The sequence below is a fragment of the Monodon monoceros genome, unplaced genomic scaffold (assembly GCF_005190385.1).
Source record: "Monodon monoceros isolate NGI ecotype Baffin Bay Population unplaced genomic scaffold, NGI_Narwhal_1 Super_Scaffold_22, whole genome shotgun sequence".
NCBI lineage: Eukaryota > Metazoa > Chordata > Mammalia > Artiodactyla > Monodontidae > Monodon > Monodon monoceros.
In genome coordinates this window covers 29,031,038-29,056,105 of record NW_021703779.1, presented here as the reverse complement: position 1 = coordinate 29,056,105, position 25,068 = coordinate 29,031,038, and the positions used below count along the sequence as shown (strand labels likewise).

Below are 25,068 nucleotides of genomic sequence, written 5' to 3'. Positions count from 1 at the left end.
GACTGTCCTCAGTTCTTTTCATTCTTTTTTCTTTATTCTGCTCTGCAGTAGTTATTTCCACTATTTTATCTTCCAGGTCACTTATCCATTCTTCTGCCTCAGTTATTCTAGTGATCCCTTCTAGAGTATTTTAAATTTCATTTATTGTGTTGTTCATCTTTGCTTGTTTCCTCTTTAGTTCTTCTAGGTCCTTGTTAAATGTTTCTTGCATTTTCTCTATTCTATTTCCAAGATTTTGGATCATCTTTACTATCATTATTCTGAATTCTTTTTCAGGTAGACTGCCTATTTCTTCTTCATTTGTTAGGTCTGGTAGGTTTTTATCTTGCTCCTTCATCTGCTGTGTGTTTTTCTGTCTTCTCATTTTGCTTATCTTACTGTGTTTGGGGTCTCCTTTTTGCAGGCTGCAGGCTCGTAGTTCCCGTTATTTTTGGTGTCTGTCCCCAGTTGCTAAGGTTGGTTCAGTGGGTTGTGTAGGCTTCCTGGTGGAGGGGACTAGTGCCTGTGTTATGGTGGATGAGGCTGAATCTTTCTGGTGGGCAGTTCCACGTCTGGTGGTGTGTTTTGGGGTGTCTTTGGCCTTATTATGATTTTAGGCAGCCTCTCTGCCAATGGGTGGGCTTGTGTACCTGTTTTGCTAGTTGTTTGGCATAGTGTGTCTAGCACTGTAGCTTGCTGGTCGTTGAGTGAAGCTGGGTGTTGATGTTGAGATGGAGATCTCTGGGAGATTTTCGCCGTTTGATATTACGTGGAGCTGGGAGGTCTCTTGTGGACCAGTGTCCTGAAGTTGGCTCTCCCACCTCAGAGGCAGAGCAGTCACTCCTGGCTGCAGCACCAAGAGCCTTTCATCCACATGGCTGCAGAGCTCCCTGAAGCTGCTTCCTGCTCTCTGCCTCTTGAGGTGTGGGGACGTCCCCTCGGATCCCGGTACTTGTTCAGCAGCTTTGCGTCACGAGCTTTCAGACTCTGAGCATCTTTTTTTTCCCCCCAGACTGCGTCCTGAAACCAACTGGAGTTCGAAGAACACATTTTTAGGCTCATGTATTTTGAAAGAATAAATAAAGCATATATAAGATAGAATTTTCACGAATATTGTTGTTCTAAACCTGGAGATAGTAGTCTGTGCATGTTGACTTTTCCCCCAGCTGTGATCATTTTGACGATTGCAACTAATCCTAGATGTGAGAATTATAATAGCCATATTATAACTATTAAGTCTCCCCCCCATGCCCAAGGCTCAACTAGTTTATGCCACCCATTTATTATTATAAATCATAAGATATAGAGCCTCCTACTTGTGGTCATATGCCATCATTCTTCAGGTTGCAACTTTTGTTTGCACCCATTTGTGCAACTTAAACAGAGCAACCTCAGATAAAATTTGAAAGTCTTTAAAATGAAACCTCCTCCTTTACTGCCTTTCCCATAGTGGCACCACCCTCTTTTCCTTCGTACATTCTGTTTTGCCATCCTCTTCTGGAGATTAAATACCTCCATCGTTCCTCACTCTCTTTTTTCAATAGGACTAACAATATGGGATTAATTATTCATACTAACAGTTAATTAATTGCAGCTTGAGACTGAGTTGAGAAAAGGTGAATTCAGCCTAAAGTTAAAATCCCAAGTTTTTAATCTGTTATTATAACATTTAAAAACAGGTTAATTTTTAAAAATTCCCTTGTTAAAGAGATATCTATCATTAGGTGATGGATGACTACACACACACACATACATGGATGACCATGTACACACACATATATGTGTAATTTCCTCACCCCCATCCTGCTGGAGGATGTAAAACCTGAAATAGCAATATTACTGAGCTAAGATTGACATCAAAGTATAGTTTGTCCTTAGGGAAGTTTGGGGGACTTCGGTTTGTATTTAAGCTTTTAGAATGATTAGCAAGAAGGTAAGGGAAGCCTCTTAGCTGGCATAGCTTTTGTTAAAACATAATAGAGATTTTAAAATGAGACACTAATACAGAACTGCTTGTAGCACATAGACTTGTCTGGACAATTTGTTGAGATACACATACACAAAGGATTTTTTAAGCCAAGCAAATTCAGAAATTTCTTGTGAGTTTGTAAATAATAGTAAGTTTCTCCTACCACTTTCACTAACTTTGTGGGTTTTCATGCATAAAATTCTAAATGAGATAAGCCAGTATGCAAACTATGGAGGACCTGGCTTTTGATAGATTGTTTTAGAGGAATCGAAAGCTGATTATAACAATAGGATGTTGCTAGTATTTAAAAAATATAATGTGAGGTTTTATTTAATGCTTTACTACATTGCTACCTGTTCAGTTTCTGCTATCATGGCCATGTTGATGATTAGCTTCAATTTGGAGCATTACCTATTGTTTCCAAACATATGACTACTTAGGAGTAGGAAGGCGTAGTAAATTGCTAACAGACAAAAAATAGATTAGTTCACACCTTTCAACTTGCTCCCAGAAAGAAAGATAGGGTATGGGTAGACCCAGTCAGAAGCCATTACCCCTGCCTAAGCATAGAATTAGGGTGAGAGGAATGATAATTAAGGTTTCTCTAGGCCTATGAGATATAACCAAAGACAGCTAGAATTCTTAAGTTGTTGTCTTATCAGAAAAGTAAAAAAATTGCCTGGGAATACAGATAAACTGATAACTAAAATCTATGAATATTTACACTTGTAAGTTATAAGTGTTATCTACCAACATATCTATGAACAGTAATCAAATTACATTCAATATATAGTCATTGTGATATATATATAAACACTATATATGTAATAGTGTGTGTATATGTATATAATACTATCTACATCTGTATCTATATACACACAAATATTAATAAATATTAATGGACTGCCTCAAAATATCAGTTACATTTCAAGGCATTGGGGATACAGTAATGAACACAAGAGGCAGGGTTCCAGAAGCTCTAGAGAGTCTGACATCCAGTAAAATTAAAACACACACACACACACACACACACACACACACACACACACACACACGCACACACACACATATACACGAAAAATATCAGATAGGAATACGTTTTTTGAAGAGATTAAAACGTAATGTGATAGAGTTTGAGTTTGAGGGGCTAACTTAGCCTTTGTGACCCAGGAATGTTATTTCTGGGGCGGTGCCATTTAATTTGAAATTTGAATGACAAGAAGGAACCACCATATGCAGATCAGGAGGAAGTACACTTCAGACAGAGGCAACAGCCAATGCAAAAGCCCTAAAATAGGGACAGTCTGGCTTGATAGAGGAACCAAAAGGCCAGCATAGCTGGAGAGTTGCAGGAGGGAAGATTAGATAGCTGAAGTATGAGATGGGGTTGAAATATACGTAGGGGTCTTGTCATGTATTGCAGTGTCAGGGTAAAGTCAAGGGCTTTGAGTTCTAGCATAAGTACAAGAAAAAGCCATCAAAAGGTTTTAAGTAGGGGAAAAACAGGTAAAGAAAATATCGGTAATACCACTAGAAGAAGACAGGGCAGTTATAATCAGTGCCATAGCCCAGGTAAGAGATGCTAGTATCTTATGCCAGGAGGTGGTTGTAATAACACATGCATGTATTCTACTATCTTAGCCCAGTCATTAATTTATAAACCATTCCTGCTGTATTTATTTTCTTTTTTGCTGTTCTAACAGTCAAGGTTTTTTCTTTTCCCCTGGAAACAGGCATCCTTGCCTCATACATACAGATGCTACCTTTGTACAGGTTGTATCTAGGAAATGCTGTTTATCCCACAAACCATTAACAATTATCAAGCAAAACAGGAAATTTTAAAAATACAGAGGTAACAAAATGCTCTGATTTCCAACTTATGCTAAATCTACTCTAATTTGCCTAAGGGATAAGGTCTCCCTTTCTCAAACACATATTTATGTGAACTGGGCGACATACTTACCCTCTGCGGTCCTCAGTTACTGATTTCTGGAACAGTGGCAGTTCCGCAGAACCTGGCTGACCTCTAAAAGATACTGGCCAAGATAGGGTATGAAAAGTAGATTATGAATGCAAAATTATTACGAAATGTAAAGAATTATCATCATTATAAATAAGATGACTAGCCGTGGGTTAATTATTTTAACCATACTGTATAACTATGCCTCATATATATTTTTTGTTGTTTTTTTCCTCCAGCCTGTTCTAATTGCCTTGCTCATTTTTTCCCCCAAAGGATTTGTTTGTGAATGTTTTCTGTGGGGCAAGGGAACATGAGCAGTGTGATAAAAATTGCATTTGAAGTTATAATTTTATTATTGAAACATTTAAAAATATTCCTTGCAAAGGAATATAAGTAAAAACATAAATATGTAGATGCTTCTTCCTTTCTTTCTCCATTTTATTCTATTCTCATTGGATTCTTTCCTTATTAATTTCTTTCCTCTTCAATTCTGATATCTTCATGGACATGAATTGATAATGAAGCAAAGGCTAATATAACAAAGAACTTTGTTAAGATATCTCTAGCCACACACTACCTTGACATAAACATGCTGCTGTTGGTCAATTACCAATCTTTAACAATGTTTATGAGATTGAAATGAAAGAACTAAGTGCCATTGATTGCATAGTTAAAATAAAATAATTAAGACAAGACAGTATCTGTTGACATGCTCGAGCTGGAAACCTTCAGAAGAGTAGGCAAAATGATTTTTGTTTTGTTTCGTTTTTATGCTATAGAATACCCTTTGGGTGGTGGGAGGCGAGGGAGAGAGAAGAAAAAGACAAAACTTCCCTCTGTGGAAGTACAAGAAGACGACTGGCGTAGGGAAAACAGAAGATTTTCTTCTCTATGAATAAGCTAATTAATTTGATTGAAAAATGCAACCTGCAGAGAGCAAAAGAGATTTACTGACATTTCTACAAGGACTCATAAAGATAAGCACAGCAAGTTCCATCAACTTCTCTGATAATTGTGGTTAGGACATGCAGGGGGAAACTAAAACCTTTGTGATGGTGAGGGAAAAACAAATGAAAGTAAGTCAGTAAGGAGGCCAAGTGAAGTTGTGTTCTGGTTTACATCAGCAGGAGGAGAGATATGAATAATCTCTGGGTGAAAATACAAGCCATAACATGGGAAATAATTGTGAATCACCATCAACACTTTGGCTGGAGAGAAAAATATGTCTAACAACTCTGGCTCATCTTTTTTTTTTCTCTCTCTCTCTTTCAAATGTCTGTTCCAACCTGGAAATGAGATAACATATGTGGGAGTGAATAGAGCAAAAGAGTTGCTGAACAAACGGGTGGGTTGTTTTCTCCCAAGTGAAGTGACTAACACATTGTACATGTGAATATCTGAATGAATGGATGAATAAATGAATTAATTTCTTAAGTAGTTTTAATCTGTTAAATGAATTTGTTGCAGTGAACTTTGTTTGTTTTTTTTTTTTTCGCGGTACGCGGGCCTCTCACTGTTGTGGCATCTCCCATTGCGGAGCACAGGCTCCGGACGCGCAGGCTCAGCGACCGTGGCTCACGGGCCCAACCGCTCCGCGGCATGTGGGATCTTCCCGGACCGGGGCACGAACCTGCGTCCCCTGCATCGGCAGGCGGACTCTCAACCACTGTGCCACCAGGGAAACCCTGCAGTGAAGTTTTTAACAGTGTGTAATCTTAGACTCACTTGTCATTTTATATCATGGTTTCATTAATACATATTTTTCTTCTAATCATGTTAAAATAAGAATTCCTTGCAGATTAAGGTGGTTCAGGAGCCACTAGCAACAACATCACCTGAGACGTAGTCAAAAATGCAGAATCTCAGCCCTCATGCAACAGAATCAGAATCTGTAACTTTATTAGAGCTCAGGTGATTCCTAAGCACCCGATTTTTCTATCAACCGAGGTGGGCCAAACATACTAACTACTTTCTCAGAAGCTCCAGAAATGGTGCTGGTGATGTCACGTTCATTCCTCAAATGTTGACATGGAATAGCAAGATTCTTGTGAAAGAATATAGAATAGAGACAGTGTGAGAGTATTGACAATTCATTATTGGCCTAATAAGCAGCAGTTATTAACATACAGTAAGTTGATCAGGTTTAAATCGATATGGCCGGCCATGACAATCTTTTCTGTAAACAACACACAGTTAAGATGTGGACAGAGGGTGAGGGCCCGGGTTCAGTCCCTGGTTGGGGAGCTAAAATCCCACAAGCCACGTGGTATGGCCAAAAAAAAAAAAAATGTGGACACAACTTGTTCTGATAATATAAAGTATGTGACTCTCATAGTTTAAATTATAAATAGGAAAGCCAAATCTCTGGAATTCAGAGAATTGAGAGTTGAGAGTAGCATTTTTTGGAACACTGCTTTTTCAGAAAGATAAATAATGATAATTAGAAAATTAAGCTCAATCATTCATTCATCCATCCAACTAACAATTCTTACCTCCTGTGTTCCCTGCACTGTTTTAGATACTGGGGAAATATCAGTGGACAGAACAGACTAAATCCCTCTCTTATTGAGCATGCCTTGTTCGTGGGAGGAGACAGACAATTAAAAAATATGTAAAATATGTATATCATAGCAGATGGCATTAAATGATAAAAAGGGGGAAAAAAGGCAGGGGATAGATTTAGAGAGTGAAACGTTGTGTTACTGTGGGTACATGGTCAGTTAGGGAAGGCCTCCCTGATGAGGTAATATTTAAGAAGAGGCCTAAACGAAGGGAGGGAATGTCCATGCTAATAGCTGTGCCAAAGGGAAGCAAATGGCAAGATCTCAAGGTAGGAGTGAGCTCGGCATGTTTGAGAAACGATGTGTCAGGTAAAGTGTTGCTATTCTCATTTATGGCTAGAAAACTGATTCAAATTAAATCAGTGGACTGTCTCAACAGGAGCAGATTTAATGGAAGTTGACATTTTTATAATCTGAATTCTGGTATTTCTGATTGGAAAAGTATACATTTTTGTACCATATTGTCTTATGTCTGATTGATAAGTGATATTATTTATGCATTCAATTAATATTTATTGTATGTCTAGTGTATGCCAGATATTATATAGTGACATAATTTTTTTAAGTTGAGAGTGGGTTTTTATTGCATAAATTAATATGATCTTAGAGTGTCAACATACCCCATTTTTACTAGAGATAATTTAAACAGACTTCCAATCATATTTAAGAGTCACCTTTGGTTTGTGATGACATCTGAGAGTTTCTTCACCCACTTTGTAAGTATTTAATCAGGAAGATTGAATTGAGTGTTGCCATAGTGTATTTGCCACAAGAATCTATTGCATCCAACCATGCAGCTTCTTTATTATGTTACTGTTACTATATTGAATTTATGCTGTCAAAATGCAAATGAATTTGTTTGCATTTTGAACTTTAATATTGCTCTGGATAGTTGAAGAATCTCAGTAATTAAACTGTTGTTAAGCTATATGGATGGAGGAATAAAATAGCATCAAGATCCAAGTGGAAAGGAAAGTTTGGTTTGATTTTGTTCTCAGAGACATGAAACACTAATTCACTTTTGAGATTTATTATAAAAACCCCCGGTAGTTCTACATGATGTATGCCCCTCTTCCGTTCCAGTTGAGGGAAGTGGCTGAGGTAGCATCATCCCCTGGCCCTTGCTTCTCTGTGGTCACTGGGAAAGTGGCCCCATTCATGGCTACTTTAGTCTTGGGGGATTGCTAGGTGCTTCATGTGACAGAGCTCCCTTTTGGAGGTGAGGTGGCAGAAATCAGGACCCAGGAATGGCCCAAGTTGGGGCCCCAATAAGTGACCCTCCACACCTTAAGCTGGTTTACCAACATCATCCTCAGGATACGGGTGAGCCAGGACCACATGGGCCTCCTCTTTACTCAGAGTTACTGGCAAATAAGAAGACAGACATCCCTGGAACTCATTTGTTAATTCGGTAAATCCCAGTACAATCCAAAAAAAAAAAAAAAATACAGTGGTGCATTTTTGTTTCACAGAGTCCTTTTTGAACACAATACTGTTTTTCATATTCCATTCAGTGGAAAAATAAATAATAAATACGTTTGATTTTGAGGGAGGATCGAAAGTTTCATTTCTGTTGTTGGAAGAGAAACTTTGCAGGTGAGTTCTTTATAAAATATTTATTGTGAGGCTGTAGAATAAAAACTGTGGCCTCCACTACCAGGTTGCAGGGTATAATAGAATGGTAAGTGTGAGAATTAGTGGGAGCTTTTGAAAAATGTGCCTGACCTGTTCTCCTTGCTTTCTTCTCTGGCCCAAGATGTCAGTGTACCTATTGCTGGGAGTGGTGGTGTTGTAGAGAAGAGCATGGACACATCTGTTCTGGGGAAAAAAAAAAGAAACTCTTCATATGATTCTGTTAGACCGTTGCCTCACTTCATTCTCCAATGGAAACTCCTACTACACTAGTGCCTAAGATTTAGAGACAGAAGACCACTGTCTAGTGTCAGGCTTTGCAGCTGGGTCTTTTAAGGTGTGGTTAGGAGTTGGAGGAAAGAGGATGGCCTTTTTAAGGCAAAGAGGTGCAGGGGAGCAGGAGGGATTAAGCACCTGCACAGGTTCTGATGATAGACTTTAAGACATTTAGTATGGGAACTGGCAGAAATTGGTGATGGAGGTGGTGACAGTAAAGGTGGTCAAGTAGAAGTGACAGTGATGGTGAAAGTCTTATGCATTTGGGAGTCATTACTTTATTGGATTCTTAGTTTTAAGCCTTATGTTTCACAGGGCATTCAGTGACCTTTGATAAATGTTCTAAGCCTTGAGAGTTGAAAAATACTCATGTGCTTTATATGGCCCATTCATTACTGCCGGACAACAGAAACCCTTTATGTATTTGTACATATGTGACTGAAAGTTTTCTTGAATTTATCAATATTGTTTTTCTGTTTTAAAGCAATGTTTGCTTTTTTTGCCTGGAATATATCAGATTTCCTGTTTCTTACATTTAATGAAACATTATAAATATTTAAAATGTCTGGTCATTCATTTTACTTTGTCACCATATGTTTGACGGGAACCGGGTCTCAGAGTGTATGGTGGTTTCTGTCATTAACGTAAACCTCATAATGTCCCCTTGTTTTGGTGAGAAGAAAGAGTAAAATTATCTATTAATGACAAAAACCTAGAAAATCCCAGTAAATGACCTTCTTTTTTCTTCTATTTTTCCTTCTTGATAATCACTGAAATAAATGAAATGAGGAATAGATACAAAAGTTATCTCTAAAAAAGTATCATTTGTACAGGCAATATAGCATAATGCTGAAGCAGACCCCAGGGCCACAATACCTGATTCCCACTTTCCCACCTCCCCTTGCTTGCCTTTTGACTCAGGTAAACCTTTGTTCCCTCATTGGTAAATTGGGGCTAATATCAGTTCCTGCATCATTAGGATTAATTACAGTAATACTTTTATTGTCTGACAAATGATGAATATAATTTGTTACTCACAAATAAAATTTTATTTATAAGTCCCAAATTGTGCAAGGTCAGAATTACTATTTAATAGATAGTGTACTACTTATAAAGTATTATTAGTTTATAAATAATTGGGTAAAGACATTTTTATTCACCATAAACTTATGTCCATATTATCTCCATGCCTCTGGTTAATAAAGTGGCCATGCTGCCTGGGGTCAGCTACCAAAATATTTGCCACTTGTGATCATCCCAGGACTGATGTAAATATTATGCCTGAGTCCTGAGAACCAATACAATAATTTTCAACCCTGGGTGTTCATTGGAATCACCTGGCTAGAGAAAAATTCCACTAATTCACCTTTATGTGATAATTTGAATAAAAACTGGACTTAAACATCACCTTCAATGGCCACTTTATTAATAGAGTAAATGAAATAAAAACCCATATACGGGGATTTATAGGGTTTATATAGCTACACGTTTAAGCATATGTCAGCATTCTTGGAGCATCTGGTTGCGTGTAAGCAATTCCTCAGGTAAAATCAGAACTCTATATTCATTAAAACCATTTTGCTAAGATTTTCAAGCCAACAGTTTAAATAAGTGAATAAATTAGTTTTAGTTTTTATCAGTGTGATTTTAGTTACTAAATGGCATGTAGTTTAAAAATGTCTTGTTAATTCAGTTTCTCTAATTCACACTGGCCAACTATATGTTTTACTGACAACTTAAATCATGAGATTGTATTGTGAATTTATAACATATTAATTGAACATCGCTGGTGATTCTTTTGTAATCTAGAAATTCACAATAATACTTTACCTTCTTCTGTTAGTTGTATTTCTTCTTTAAGAATTGCATATAAGCAAATAATTATGAAGTCTAGGAAATTGGGCTTCAGAACTTGTCTTCCTAAAGGGTTTACCATTCTTGGTAATTTTGTAATTTTTAACTGTAATCCTCTAGGATTTATAAAGTCTGTACTTTTACATACATGATTAATTTTTGTAAGTATTTTTACATCTTTTTTATAATATATTAACATAAAGTCCAAGAAACACTCAAGAGTATCAAATATAGGCTGAAATTCATAAAAACATGTACAATTTTGGCATTTATAAGTTTGTGTCTAGAGAATGGAAATATCAAAAATTGCTGTTCATATTTATTGCTAGATTCCTTAACTCAGAATATCATTCCTTATAAATATTGCATTGCATAAAGAAATGGTATGGTAAAGATTTCAAATAAGGATTTTTGCTGTTGTAAATCCAATTATCTGTTGGTTTAGAGTTGTGCTAATACTGTAGCCAGTAGCCACATGTAGCTATTTAATTGAAATTAAATTATTATAGTTAAGTATAGGTAAAATTTCAGTTTCTCAGTCACACTAGCCATATCTCAAGTGCACAGTAACCACTCATGGCTATAGTGGCTACAGTATTGGAGAGTGCGGATCTACAAAATTTACATTATTGTAGAAGATTCTGGACAGTACTGGTTGGGGAATAAATGCTTTCCCAGGGTCCAACAGCATCTCTGTAAAGCAGATCCTATGTTTGCATTGATTTCTTTCATGTTAAGGAAGCTAATGTTCCTGCAGTGGGTGTGAGGTGAGAGACAGATCTCCAATAAAATTATTTAAAAAACGGTATACCTTAAGATGCCTTTTACTGTAACTAACAAATAGCTCAACTCAAAGTGGTTTGCAGCATTGCTCCTTAAAGTGTGATCCATGCACCAGCGACATTGGCATCCCCTGGGCATTTGTTAGAAATGAAGAATCTCAGCCCTCTTCTCAGACCCACTGACTTAGAATCCGTAATAAGACACACTCACCACGTGAGTCATATACGCATTAAAGTTTGGGAAGCAATGGTTAAAACAATAAGGATATCTATTATCTTATTACAATAAATTTACAGGTCGGGTGATTCGAGACCATTAAGTCTGTGACTCAGTTGTGCCATCAGAGTCCTAGCTTCTTTCAGTGAATTGGTTTTGCTAGTCTCCCTCTGTCCACCTATGCTTTTTACAATTGGAAGTTGGCTGCAGCAGTTCGTAGTATCATATCTTGCATCCTTCTGCCTCTAGACTTTGTCAGGACCATCTCCTGTCTGGAGCTATTTTATTACAATTTGCCTACCCCCTCTCTCAAGTGCCAGTCATATTTATGCTCCATTCTCCTTTTGATTTTATGTCCTTTTCTAAATGACCACTTGAAAACCATAAATTGAAACCAAGAAAAATGCAAACTCTTTCCTTGCCTGTGGGTGGTAGATTTTTATTTTATGAATTTGATAAATTTCCCTAATTTATTTGCATCTTGAGAATGTTAGTTGGAAATGTGGACTGACTTTCTCATTTTAATAGTATTTTAGGTTGAACAAAATGAAATTGTCATTTTCATGGAATAAAAACCTCAAGTACCAGCAACTTCATATGACCCAACCTAATACAACATTTTATCCATGAAGAAGGAAAATAATTCAAGGTTAAGAGCACAGACTTGAGTCACAGCTAACCATTTATATACAGACTTAACATGTCTGTGAGACACGCTGGGCAAGTTCTTTAACCTTTCCAAGTTACAGTGTCCTCAGAAATAAAATAACAGTATTAGCTACCTCATTAGGTGATAATGAGAACCAAATGTAATTATTGAGTGATTTTCAAAGACAAGTTAATCATGCTCCACCTTCAGAATTTCTTTCATTTCTGCACTTGTCTTTATCATTATACATTAAATACTTTCCCTTAAAATAATCATTTTTTTACTTAATTTTTACTTAATTTTCATCCTAAGCTATATGATTTCATATATACATTAAAATCATATGTATATACACACTATAGATAAATGTATATGTACACACACATAAGCTCTGTGTGTGTGTACACACACTCATGTGCGTGCACTAAGACATCCCCCAAGGGGATAGGATGATGCTATTGGTTCAGGAGCCACACTTTGAGAACCATTGGTCTAGAGAGGAAAAGCGGGGATCTATTTGTCTGGGAAACACTGATGTAATTGTACCAGTCATTAAAATATTGAACCACACAGGCTGCACACCAAGTGTCCCCATACAACATCTGCCACCCAGTTATGCCTGCCCCTTCTCCAAGAACCTTCAATTACACATTCCTACATTCCACCTATAAAAAGATGCAATACCTGACAAAGTGTTATTGGTATATCCATTCTTACTGGTTAGTCTCTGATTCCAGGTTTATAAGATGAAACCACTATTAAACATAAAAGATTATTCGAGGTTCAGACTTCAGATTTTCAGGCAGAGCTCAAGAAATTTCCCAGAACCCATGGATTAGTGTAGGGTATGACATTGTATAACTCTCCCACACCTTATATCATCAAGCTGTATCGGCCTTCCTGGTCCTTTCTGATGCCTCAGGACGTTTGCACAGGTGATTTCTTCTATTTAGAAAGTGTTTACCCCTTCCTCTTCACTACTTCCTCTTACTTCAGACTTTAGAGTTATTCAAATATTAGTGCTTCAGAAAAGCCTTTCCTTACCTCATAGACTCAGTTCAGTTACTCTCATTTCATAGCATGATCACAATTACAATTAACTAATGGCCTAATGAGCTATATATTATCTGTGGCCCCCATCCTCAGAATGTAAGATCTGTGACTGTAAGGGGCTGTGTGGGTTTTTCTCACCTCTCCATTCATAATATCTAAGTACTCAATAATTTTACATTTAATAAGTGTATGACTCAGTTTTTTAAGTCTCAACCCTCAGGCTATGTGTTGTGTAATGACACCATTCATAATGAGCCCAGGTCAACTTGGAGCTGCTTTTATGTCTCCTCTGAATGTATATAAATCTAATTATAATGATTTCCTTGTACTATTATAATTGTTGATGTATGAATTTCCATAAAGGTCTCTAAGCTACTTGAATATAAGGATATTTTCTTTTGTCTGTTCCTAACAAACAGGAGTTTCCAGCACAGATATGGAACTCGGTGAATATTTGTTGAATGAAACATCTGTCCAAAAGTAAAAAAATATATATATATATTTTTAAATGAAATCCCTTATTAACACTAACACATGTGTCTTAGACTTGAAACATTTCTTCAAGTATAAGTAATAATGTGGGATTTTTTCTTTAGTTTATACATTGTGAGATTTTTAGCTCAATGTAACAACAAACAGGGCAGGAAAAACAACAAACACAAGGAATGATATTGCAGCCAATTCTCATGAAATCTTATTATCAAGTCAGTTCTCAAGGGATAGACTAAACCAATAAAGTAAAAGATTTATATACCTTGCAATGTCAGGATGGTGTTCATTGTCTAAGAGACTTAAACTAGCAACTTTTGAGTTTTTGCTTCCACTTAAATGGATGCTTCATCTATGTTGTTTCCCATAAAAATAAAACATCTACTTCTTGTGTTTGATAAATGAAAGCTTGTTCTCATAGACTTTTGATTACAGTGTGCCTCAGGGGACATGTGTCTCTATAAGGTTAAAGGTGTAATGGTAAATTGTATAATCTAAATTATTTTAAAACACTCTCAGTTATGTGTGTATTTTGTATGTTTAAACATGCAGACTATTGGAAATTTCTTATAAAGATTTTATAAATCAGAATAATAAATTTCTAACTGGAATTATGTCCTCTTTATTGATATAAAGAGATCAGTGTGTAGTATACTATGGTTTTCAAAAATGCTTTAAACATGCCTTCATGAAGAATATTTACCTTAAAACAGGTACTAATACTTCTCATTTGAGTCTCAACTTTTTGTTGATTTAATGGATGAAATAACCTAATTTTTTTTTCCTCTTTGGGGCATTTTATGGTTTTATTTATTTACTTTTTATTTTTTAACATCTTTATGTTTAACATCTTTATTGGAGTATAATTGCTTTACAATGGTGTGTTAGTTTCTGCTTTACAACAACATGAATCAGTTATATATATACATATGTTCCCATATCTCTTCCCTCTTGCGTCTCCCTCCCTATCCCACCCCTCCAGGCTGTCACAAAGCACCGAGCTGATCTCCCTGTGCTATGCAGCTGCTTCCCACTAGCTATCTACCTTACGTTTGGTAGTATATATATGTCCATGCCTCTCTCGCGCTTTGTCACAGCTTACCCTTCCCCCTCCCCATATTCTCTAGTAGGTCTGTGTCTTTATTCCTGTTTTACCCCTAGGTTTTTCATGACATTTTTTTCCTTAAATTCCATATATATGTGTTAGCATAGGGTGTTTGTCTCTCTCTTTCTGACTTACTTCACTCTGTATGACAGACTCTAGGTCTATCCACTTCATTACAAATAGCTCAATTTCGTTTCTTTTTATGGCTGAGTAATATTCCATTGTATATATATGGCATATCTTCTTTATCCATTCATCCGATGATGGACACTTAGGTTGTTTCCATCTCCGGGCTATTGTAAATGGAGCTGCAGTGAACATTTTGGTACATGACTCTTTTTGAATTATGGTTTTCTCAGGGTATATGCCCAGTAGTGGGATTGCTGGGTCATATGGCAGTTCTATTTGTAGTTTTTTAAGGAACCTCCATACTGTTCTCCACAGTGGCTGTATCAATTTACATTCCCACCAACAGTGCAAGAGGGTTCCCTTTTCTCCACACCCTCTCCAGCATTTATTGTTTCTAGATTTTTTGATGATGGCCATTCTGACTGGTGTGAGATGATATCTCATTGTAGTTTTGATTTGCATTTCTCTAATGATTAATGATGTTGAGCATTCTTTCATGTTTTTGTTGGCAGTCTGTATATCTTCTTTGGAGAAATGTCTATTTAGGTCTTCTGCCCATTTTTGGATTGGGTTGTTTGTTATTAAGCTGCATGAGCTGCTTCTAAATTTTGGAGATTAATCCTTTGTCAGTTGCTTCATTTGCAAATATTTTCTCTCATTCTGAGGGTTGTCTTTTGGTCTTGTTTATGGTTTCCTTTGCTGTGCAAAAGCTTTGAAGTTTCATTAGGTCCCATTTGCTTATTTTTGTTTTTGTTTCCATTTCTCTAGGAGGTGGGTCAAAAAGGATTTTGCTGTGATTTATGTCATAGAGTGTCCTTTCCTCTAAGAGTTTGATAGTGTCTGGCCTTACATTTAGGTCTTTAATCCATTTTGAGCTTATTTTTGTGTATGGTGTTAGGGAGTGATCTAATCTCTTACTTTTACATGTACCTGTCCAGTTTTCCCAGGACCACTTATTGAAGAGGCTGTCCTTTCTCCACTGTACATTGCTGCCTCTTTTATCAAAGATAAGGTGGCCATATATGCGTGGGTTTATTTCTGGGTGTTCTATCCTGTTCCATTGATCTATCTTTCTGTTTTTGTGCCAGTACCATACTGTCTGGATTAATGTAGCTTTGTTGTATAGTCTGAAGTCAGGGAGCCTGATTCCTCCAGCTCCATTTTTCGTTCTCAAGATTGCTTTGGCTCTTCGGGGTCTTTTGTGTTTCCATACAAATTGTGAAATTTTTTGTCCTAGTTCTGTGAAAAATGCCAGTGGTAGTTTGATAGGGGTTGCATTGAATCAAATTCTATCAAACATTTAGAGAAGAGCTAACACCCATCCTTCTCAAACTCTTCCAAAATATAGCAGAGGGAGGAACACTCCCAAACTCATTCTATGAGGCCACCATCACCCTGATACCAAAACCAGACAAGGATGTCACAAAGAAAGAGAACTACAGGCCAATATCACTGATGAACATAGATGCAAAAATCCTCAACAAAATACTAGCAAACAGAATGCAACAGCACATTAAACGGATCATACACCATGATCAAGTGGGGTTTATTCCAGGAATGCAAGGATTCTTCAATATACGCAAATCAATCAACGTGATACACCATATTAACAAATTGAAGGAGAAAAACCATATGATCATCTCGAGATGCAGAGAAAGCTTTTGACAAAATTCAACACCCATTTATGATAGAAACCCTGCAGAAAGTAGGCATAGAGGGAACTTTCCTCAACATAATAAAGGCCGTATATGACAAACCCACAGCCAACATCGTCCTCAATGGTGAAAAACTGAAAGCATTTCCACTAAGATCAGGAACAAGACAAGGTTGCCCACTCTCACCCCTCTTATTCAACACAGTTTTGCAAGTTTTAGCCACAGCAATCACAGAAGAAAAGGAAATAAAAGGATTCCAAATTGGAAAAGAAGAAGTAAAGCTGTCACTGTTTGCAGATGACATGGTACTACACATAGAGAATCCTAAAGATGCTACCAGAAAACTACTAGAGCTAATGAATGAATTTGGTAAAGTAGCAGGATACAAAATTAATGCACAGAAATCTCTGGCATTCCTATACACTAATGATGAAAAATCTGAAAGTGAAATCAAGAAAACACTCCCATTTACCACTGCAACAGAAAGAATAAAATATCTAGGAATAAACCTACCTAAGGAGACTAAAGGCCTATATGCAGAAAATTATAAGACACTGATGAAAGAAATTAAAGATGATACAAATAGATGGAGAGATATACCATGTTCTTGGATTGGAAGAATCAACATTGTGAAATAACCTAAATTTTACCTTTCATCCTCACCATGAAATTGTGTGATTGATAGGCAAGATACTGTCTCACGTCCCTGATGCCGGTATTCAAATTGAGAACGTTTAAGAAGTTAGTTCTAGGGCATATAGCCAGGCTGTGAACCAAAACCAAGCCTTTGGACTTTATATCCATTACCCATTGGTAATGGGTAATTACATTACCCTATTTTTTTTGGAAAAAAAAACAAAAATGCATTATTTGACTTGTCTACTTCTACATAACAAATGACTCCAAAACTTAGTGGCTTAATACAAAAGTTTATAATTATATCGTGATTCTGTAGATCAGGAATATGGGCAGGGCTCATCTAGGTGGTTGTTCTGCAATTGTGGTATGACTGGGGTCACTCATTGGGCTTCATCAGGAAGCTCAACTTCTAAGAGAGCATTTTATCCTCCAGAGTTACTTTCAAGATGGTCTCTAATCATTCAGTAGTCTAGCTTGGGCTTCCTTACAGCATGGCAGCTGGGTTCCAACAGAGAGAATACAAAAGCTACCTGTTCTCTTACAGCCTATGCTTGGAACTCGTACAGCGTCACTTCTGCCACATTCTGTTGGTCAGAACAAATCACAAGGCCACTCCATATTCATGAGCATGGAAAATGGACTCCATCTCTTGATGGCATGACAAAGAATTTTGTGGCTGTCTTTTATCACCACACATAGTAAAATTAAAATAATGGATATATAAACAAATGATTGCCAGGATATACTACTAACTCAGTTACCAGAGATGGCTCACACTTTATTTAGCATGTTCACATTTAGTTAGCTATGTGAAACTTTCTAAAAATTGGGGTGTGTGAACTATAATAAGTTAAAGGAAGAATAACTTCAGAGGTGATTGATTATGGGCTTTATTTACCTTCCTTCTTAATGTCCAATGATGCCAAACCATGTGAACACACATTTAGTTATAAATGTCAATAGTTTTACCTAGTAATAGGTTTAATAATAGTAAGTAAAGTTGTTTTGACAGAGGCAATAATAGGCGTCTTTCAAATTTTCAGTTTACATAAAGTTCTAATGGATCTCCAGAATCAGCAACTGCAAGAGTTACATGACTGGCTAACAAAAACAGAAGAGAGAACAAGGAAAATGGAAAAAGAACCCTTTGGACCTGATCTTGAGGACCTAAAACGCCAAGTACAACAACATAAGGTTAGTATATTTTATGCTATTTGTTTTCATCTGAAAAACAAACTAAGTGTATATGTGTATTACGTACATACACATGCCATGGTTTACAGATGAGAAAGAATTAAAGCTTCAATTGAGAAGAGTTTTAAAATAATTCTTACCTAATACTTTTTGCGATGTTTACTTTTTCAAATACAAAATAGCTAGGCATTTCATATTTGAAAAAAATCAAATATATTCCTGGAAGAGAACAATGCCGGCTATGTGATTTATTAAAGTTTTGGTTCCTTAGAAGAGGGTCTCTGTAGGGATTACCTGCAAAGCAAATTTAAGTAATAAGGCAAGATTTTTTAAACATGGCTTTACATTCGATTCATAAGGTCTTAGAGCAGGCCAAGCTTGATGAAAAATGAACATCTGTAACATTGCTTTCCTATAAAATATAGCATCTAATAATTTTAATATTTCCATCTTACCTTTCTTCAGTTTATTTGTACACTTACAGTTATGCTCCCTGGTTTCCAGAAAGTATTTATTGTTTCTGTGATTAGAATTTCTACAGAAATATTTTTCTTTTCAGCTTCCATTTTTTAATTGAGGAATAACTGACATATGACATTATATTCATTTCAGGTGTGCAACAAAATGATTCAATATTTGTATATACTGCAAAATGACCACCACAATAAGTCTAGTTAACATCCATCACCATATAAAGTTAGAAGTTTTTTTCTTGTGAAGAGAGCTTTTAATATTTACTTTCTTGTCAAATTTTAAATATACACTATAATATTATTGATTATAGTTACCATGTTCTACATTACACCCCCATGACTTACTTATTTTGTAACTGCAAGTTTGTACCTCTTCACCCCATTCACCCATTTCACCCATTTCACCCAGTCCCCAAGCCCCCTCCCCTCTGGCAACCACCATTTTGTTCTCTGCATCTGTAAGTTTTGTTTTGTTTGTTTGTTTGTAATGGTTTTTAGATTCCACATATACTTGAAATCATACAGTGTTTGTTTTTGTCTAACTTATTTTGCTTACCATAATTCCCTCAAGGTCCATCCAATTTGTCACAAACAGCCAAGATTTTATTATTTTTTATGTGTTTTTATGGAATATATACAACATTCCAATGTATATATACACCACACTTTCTTTATCCATTCATCAATCAATAGACACTAAGGTTGTTTCCATGTCTTGGCTATTGTAAATAATGCTGCACTGAACATGGGGGTGCAGATATCTTTTCGAGGTAGTATTTTTGTTTTCTTCAGATAAATATCCAGAAGTGGAATTGCTGGATCATATGTAAGTTTTATTTTTAATTTTTTGGAGAACAACCATACTGTTTTCCACAGTGGCCGCACTAGTTTACATTCCCACCAACAGTGCATGAGGATCCCCCTTTCTCTACATTCTCCCCAACACTTGTTATTTCTTGTCTTTTTGATAATAGTGGTTTTGACTTTGCATTTCCCTGATTAGTGATGTTGAGCATCTTTTCATGTGCCTTTTGGCCACTCATATGTTTTCTTTGGAAAAATATCCAGTTCCTCTGAACATTTTTTAATCAGATTTTTTTTTTTGCTGTTGAGGTGTATGAGTTCGTTATATATTTTGGATATTTTGGATTTTAATCCCTTATCAGATATGTGATTTGCAAGTATTTTCTCCCATTTGGTAGGTTGCCTTTTCATTTTGTTGATGGTTTCCTTTGCTGTGCAGAAGCTTTTTAGTCTGATGTAGTCTCACTGGTTATTTTTGCTTTTGTTCCCTTTGCTTTTGTACTCAGATCCAAAAAATCATTTCCAAGACTAATGTCAAGGAGCTTACCACTTATGATTTCTTCTAGGGGTTTAATGGTTTCAGGTCTTACATTAAAGTCTTTAATCCACTTTGAGTTGATTTTTGTGTGAGGTAAAAGATAGAAGTCTAATTTCATTCTTTTGCATGTGCTGTCCAGTTTTCACAGCACCACTTATTGAAGAGACTGTCCTTTCCCCCTTGTATATTCTGAGTGCCTTTGTTGTAAACTAATTGACTGTTTATGCATGGGTTTATTTCTGGGCTCTGTATTCTGTTCCACTGATCTATGTGTCTGTTTTTTATGCCAATACCATACTGTTTTGATTACTATAGTTTTGTAATATAAATTGAAATCAGGTAGCTTGATGTCTCCAGCTTTGTTCTTTTTTCTCAAGATTGCATTGGCTATTTGGGGCCTTTTGTGGTTCCATACAAATTTTAGGATTGTTTGTTTTATTTCCATGAAAAATGTGATTGGAATTTTGATAGGGATCACATTGATTCCCTTGATTGCTTTGGGTATATGGACATTGTAACAGTATTCTTCCATTCAATGAGCATGGCATATCTTTCCATTTATTTGTGTCTTCTTCAGTTTCTTTCATCAGTGTCTTACAGTTTTTAGCATACAGGTCTTTCACCTCCTTAGTTAAATTTATTGGTAAGCATTTTATTCTTTTTGATGAAATCGTAAATGGGATTTTTTTAAAAAAGAATTGTCTTTCTGATAGTTTGTTTTCAATGTATAGAAATGCAACAGATTTTTGGATATTGATTTTATACCCTGTGACTTTACTAAATTCATTTATTAGTTCTAACAGATTTTTGGTGGAGTCTTTAGGGTTTTCTATATATAAAATCATGTCATCTGCAAATTGTGACAGTGTTGCATTCTAATAACCATTATAAAACTAGCTCTGGGTTTTACTGTAGGAACAAAGCCTTGCTCCGTCCATCATCCCTCACACACACACACACACACACACACACACACACACAAGAACCTTCATGATTGGCCCAAAATTAGGGTTGCCAGATTTAGCAAATAAAAGTACAAGAAGCCTAGTTAAATTTGAACTTCACATAAACAATGAACTTTTTTTTAATGTAAATATGTCCCCAATTAGTTATTGTTTAGCTGAAATTCAGATTTTACTGGGTATCCTGGATCATATCTGACAACTCTACTCAGGATTCTGTGCTTCTTGGATTTATGGCTTTGAAAGGAAATATCTGCTCCCTCAACTCATACCTCCTAAATGTGTGTCTCACCCAACTTCATTCTTTTTATTTTAATATAACTTTTTGTCATACCTAGCTTCACAATTCTTTCATGCAGATGAAAGATACCTTTCTTTTTAAGTCCCAGAGCTGTTTTTTATTTAATGAACTTCAGGTTCAGTGAAGAATGGGGCTGGCTTTTGCTGTTGTTGTAGCCAAAGCCATCCTTTGGCCACAGCAGCTTAAGATAAAACAGTTTGGGGAGAGCCATAGCTATGGCAATCCCGTCTGCTACCCCGTTGGGAAAAAATAAAGCATCAACTGCATTCTAATTTTCACATGGAAATTGTGACTAAAAGAGGTTCACTTGTCACATAGGTTTTAATAGAACATTTGATAAAGTAGTTACAGCCAGTGCTAGACCTTGAACTGGACCACTTTTTCTGTGTGATCATGCATTCATTCCTCTGGTAGACCATGTATGCATTCTCTTCCCCTTGGCCTACACTGGAAGTTGCGTGCAGACAGTTTCTGTATATACCAGTGGCTTCCTCTCTGTCTGAAGGCATTCACTGGCCACAGGAGAGTCTCAGACAGTTTGAACATGGGCAAAAAGTAGTTAGTGCTGCCAGAGCTACCATTAACCAAGGAGGGATGTGAAATGATGGATAAGTACCCTAGAATCCTTGCCCAGTGGTGGGATGATTCCAAGGTATCTCTCAATTCCCAGTTTCTCAGAGGTTTCCCAGCAAGACTGGGACCCAGATGTCCATGGGGTAAACTGTCTCACAGTTCTACCCCCTCATGATGTCTCTTGAGATGACTTCTCAGATAAACTATTTGTACCCAAATATTTGGCTTAGGGTCTGTTTAGGAACGAACTCAACCTAAGACAGCCTTCTTGCCTGGGAAGCCAGAGTACTATCCCAGCTTACCATTAACTAAATATGTAATTTTCAGAAATTATTGAATCTCTCAGGTTCTCCATATTTTCACTTTGGAAATAAAAGTGTTGAGCCACTTGATTTTTAGTGTTCCTTCCAGTCATGGTTTTAATGTTCCGATTAGTTTTAGAATGTGAAGCATTTCAGGCAAGGACAAGACTACAGGCAGTAACGTTGAACATCAGAGGGATGGATGTCAGCATTGGATGCCTGGAGTCTAAGGAGGAAGCCAGGAAGAGAAGGAGAGAAGTGGCAGAAAATGGTAGGGTAGCCATAAGGGTAAATGACTTAGGGCAACTATGAGTAAAGGTCTCATCTGGAAACCAGGAACAGAGCATTGAGGTTAGGCTGTCTAGGGTCTTCATATTCTGCCATTTACCTGAAAGGTTTTGCACTTTGCTCTGGAAGATTTAGAATGAATGGAATGGAAAGTATCTGACTAATATTGTAATAAAATTTGAATAGTTGTCCATTACTTGAAAATGTGCCTTTTCTGACGAATATGAAATTGCTTTGAAGAGCATAATTTGAAACAAAAAGAAAGCAACAGAACTATATGCAAGTTGATTACGTAATCATTTACATCTAGGATTTATTCATATAAGTGTGTAAGGAAAAGCAGAAGGAATTGGTTTGCTGACACAGAAAGCGAGGCCATCTTCCACCTTTAACTGTTTAAACCCACCTCACAATATATTATTTTTTTAATAAAATTAAGACAATGGAAAAACATATTACATAGCTAAGAGAAAGCCTGACAGTTGATAATTCTCTTTTGTTACTTGAAGTAATTACAATGAGAAGAAAATTTTTTGACAAAATCAAACAATTTATAAAGGAGTTGAATTTATTTAAATGGGAAACATGTATGTTTTCTTAGAAGTATACAAGGAGTAAATTTTTTTTTGTTAATCTTTCCAAGCTTCATAAAACAGAAGAAGGGATAAATGTTCTTTCTTTAGGTAACTGAATTCAAACTAAAGCCTTCTTTAAATAATCACTGATTTAGTTTGCAGCATTTCTTCCCAAGGATTGTTAGTGAATGAAAATAAGAAAATTTCTCATTCTGACAATGAAATACATCAGTAACCTTGGAGTAGTCATAAAGTAACTGCACCCTGCTGCATTTCCATGCTTCCCACCTAATATAACATTTAGTTTTTTTAGCTTCATATCCATAGACAGTACATCCTCTTTATTTTTTTAAGAGATGATTACAGATGACAGAATTAAAGAAGAGATTCAGGTTTTGTTTCTGGGAATGGATTTAAATTCTGCTCGGGTCAGAGGACTGTGGCGTGTGCGTGCCCTCTCGCTCTCTCTCTCTCTCTCTCTCTCTCTCTCTCTGTCTCTCTCAGTTGGAGGGCAAATCTTGCAAGTACACCATGCGTATTACAGATATGCTTCTCTCTGTTCTGTGGCAGCATCCTTTGCTATCTTCATTTCAACAACATTTTATTACAAGGCAGGCTAGAAATTGAACCACTGTAAAATGCCATGGAAATAAGTCACTTTTACTGAATCTGCCAATTAGGCAAGGTAAAACGATCGATCCTATATTGGTGGTTACTATTAAATCTAGCCAAACTGTTAACTCGGGGTAACTGGAAAAAGTTCAATTTGCTACAAAATTTGGAAGAGACCAGTCATTCTTCATAGCTATTGCTTTGGGGAAAGAATTTAGAGGTTTACTTTAGATCTGAGTCACCCAAAAGTGATTCTCTTGGGAGTGAACAAATTGAAGCTCTCAATCTTCTTGTGAAGGAACACGTCAGAAATAATTCTGGTTGGTTATTTCTGTCTTAAGAGAAAGATTTTATTAGTGATGTTGATAAGGAATGAAAGGATTTCCCTAGAAGGAGTGACAATATTACTGAGGACAATAAAAGTCTTATGGGGGCTTGAACTTTCATTAATGGGAAAGCAGTTTGCTATTTTGGAGTGTATTTTAATCAAAAAGAAAATAGTTGACTCAGGAATCTTGTCTTGTAGCACAGTCACACTGACATGAGGTTTAAAGCTTAGTTTACTAGCTGTTACCAATTCTTATGAGAGGTTTAGACTTTTGTTACTAGTTACACTGACTTAGTAACAACATCAACAAAATCCTTACCATACAAGTTATTAGAATTTGCAGGTATCATCGTGACATGTGCACTATGTTACGACTTCAGTAAATGGTCTTTGTTAAGTACTGATTAATACAAATTAAATGACCTCTTAGAAGCTCAGTCACCTATCCTTTCCTTGGAGCTTAGTTAATCACAAACATTTGGATTGCCAAGATTGTGAAATATCCTCTTCTGGTGACCTTTAAAATGATCTAGATAGTTACATAATGGGAAGATTTAGGTGTAATCCTGCCAAAGGATTTGACATTTCATTTCATTCCATTGAATTTTATTCCATATCACTGAACAAACACTTATTAAAGCAAAATAGCTGCTGTGAAGGATACAGAGATCTACTGTGTATGGAATCTTCCTCCAGAAGCTCACATGCTAGTACATCAGATAATGACACAGAAAACAAGTGACCATTATACAAGGCATAATATGTCAGATGGCTTGAGAATGTTAGAAACAGTGATTTGTTGGGCAAAGGAAATGAGATGGGGCAATAGAAGGTATGTCACTTGCCTAGGTTATGTGCTGCACTCTGCTCACTGCTGGAGGGCCACAGCCTGATCATGGAGAGTCTTGATCTCAAGACAAGCATTTGGAGCTAGTCTGTGGGCAATAGGGATCCATTACTGAAGATAAGTGAAACTGAGGAGAGTGGCAATTTGGGAAAGTTTATCTTATATTTTAGGAAGACATATCTTGTAAGATAAACTAGAGCACAGATGAACAGGAGGCCAGAATATGTTAGGAAGATACTGCGTAAAATATATAGAGCCTGAATCAGAGCAATGTCAATGAAAATTGTTTAAAAAATGTTTTGAAAATCAACAGCAGAAC

General features: G+C 36.5%; 1 protein-coding gene across 1 annotated transcript in view; it reads left to right on the top strand.

The window, feature by feature from the left end:
- The window catches only part of DMD (dystrophin), a 2,107,962-nt gene that overhangs the window by 566,336 nt on the left and 1,516,558 nt on the right, over positions 1–25,068 (top strand). The window contains exon 12 of the mRNA XM_029240038.1: positions 17,996–18,146. Within this exon, the coding sequence (XP_029095871.1) occupies positions 17,996–18,146 (151 nt within the window). The remainder of the gene's footprint in view (positions 1–17,995; positions 18,147–25,068) is intronic.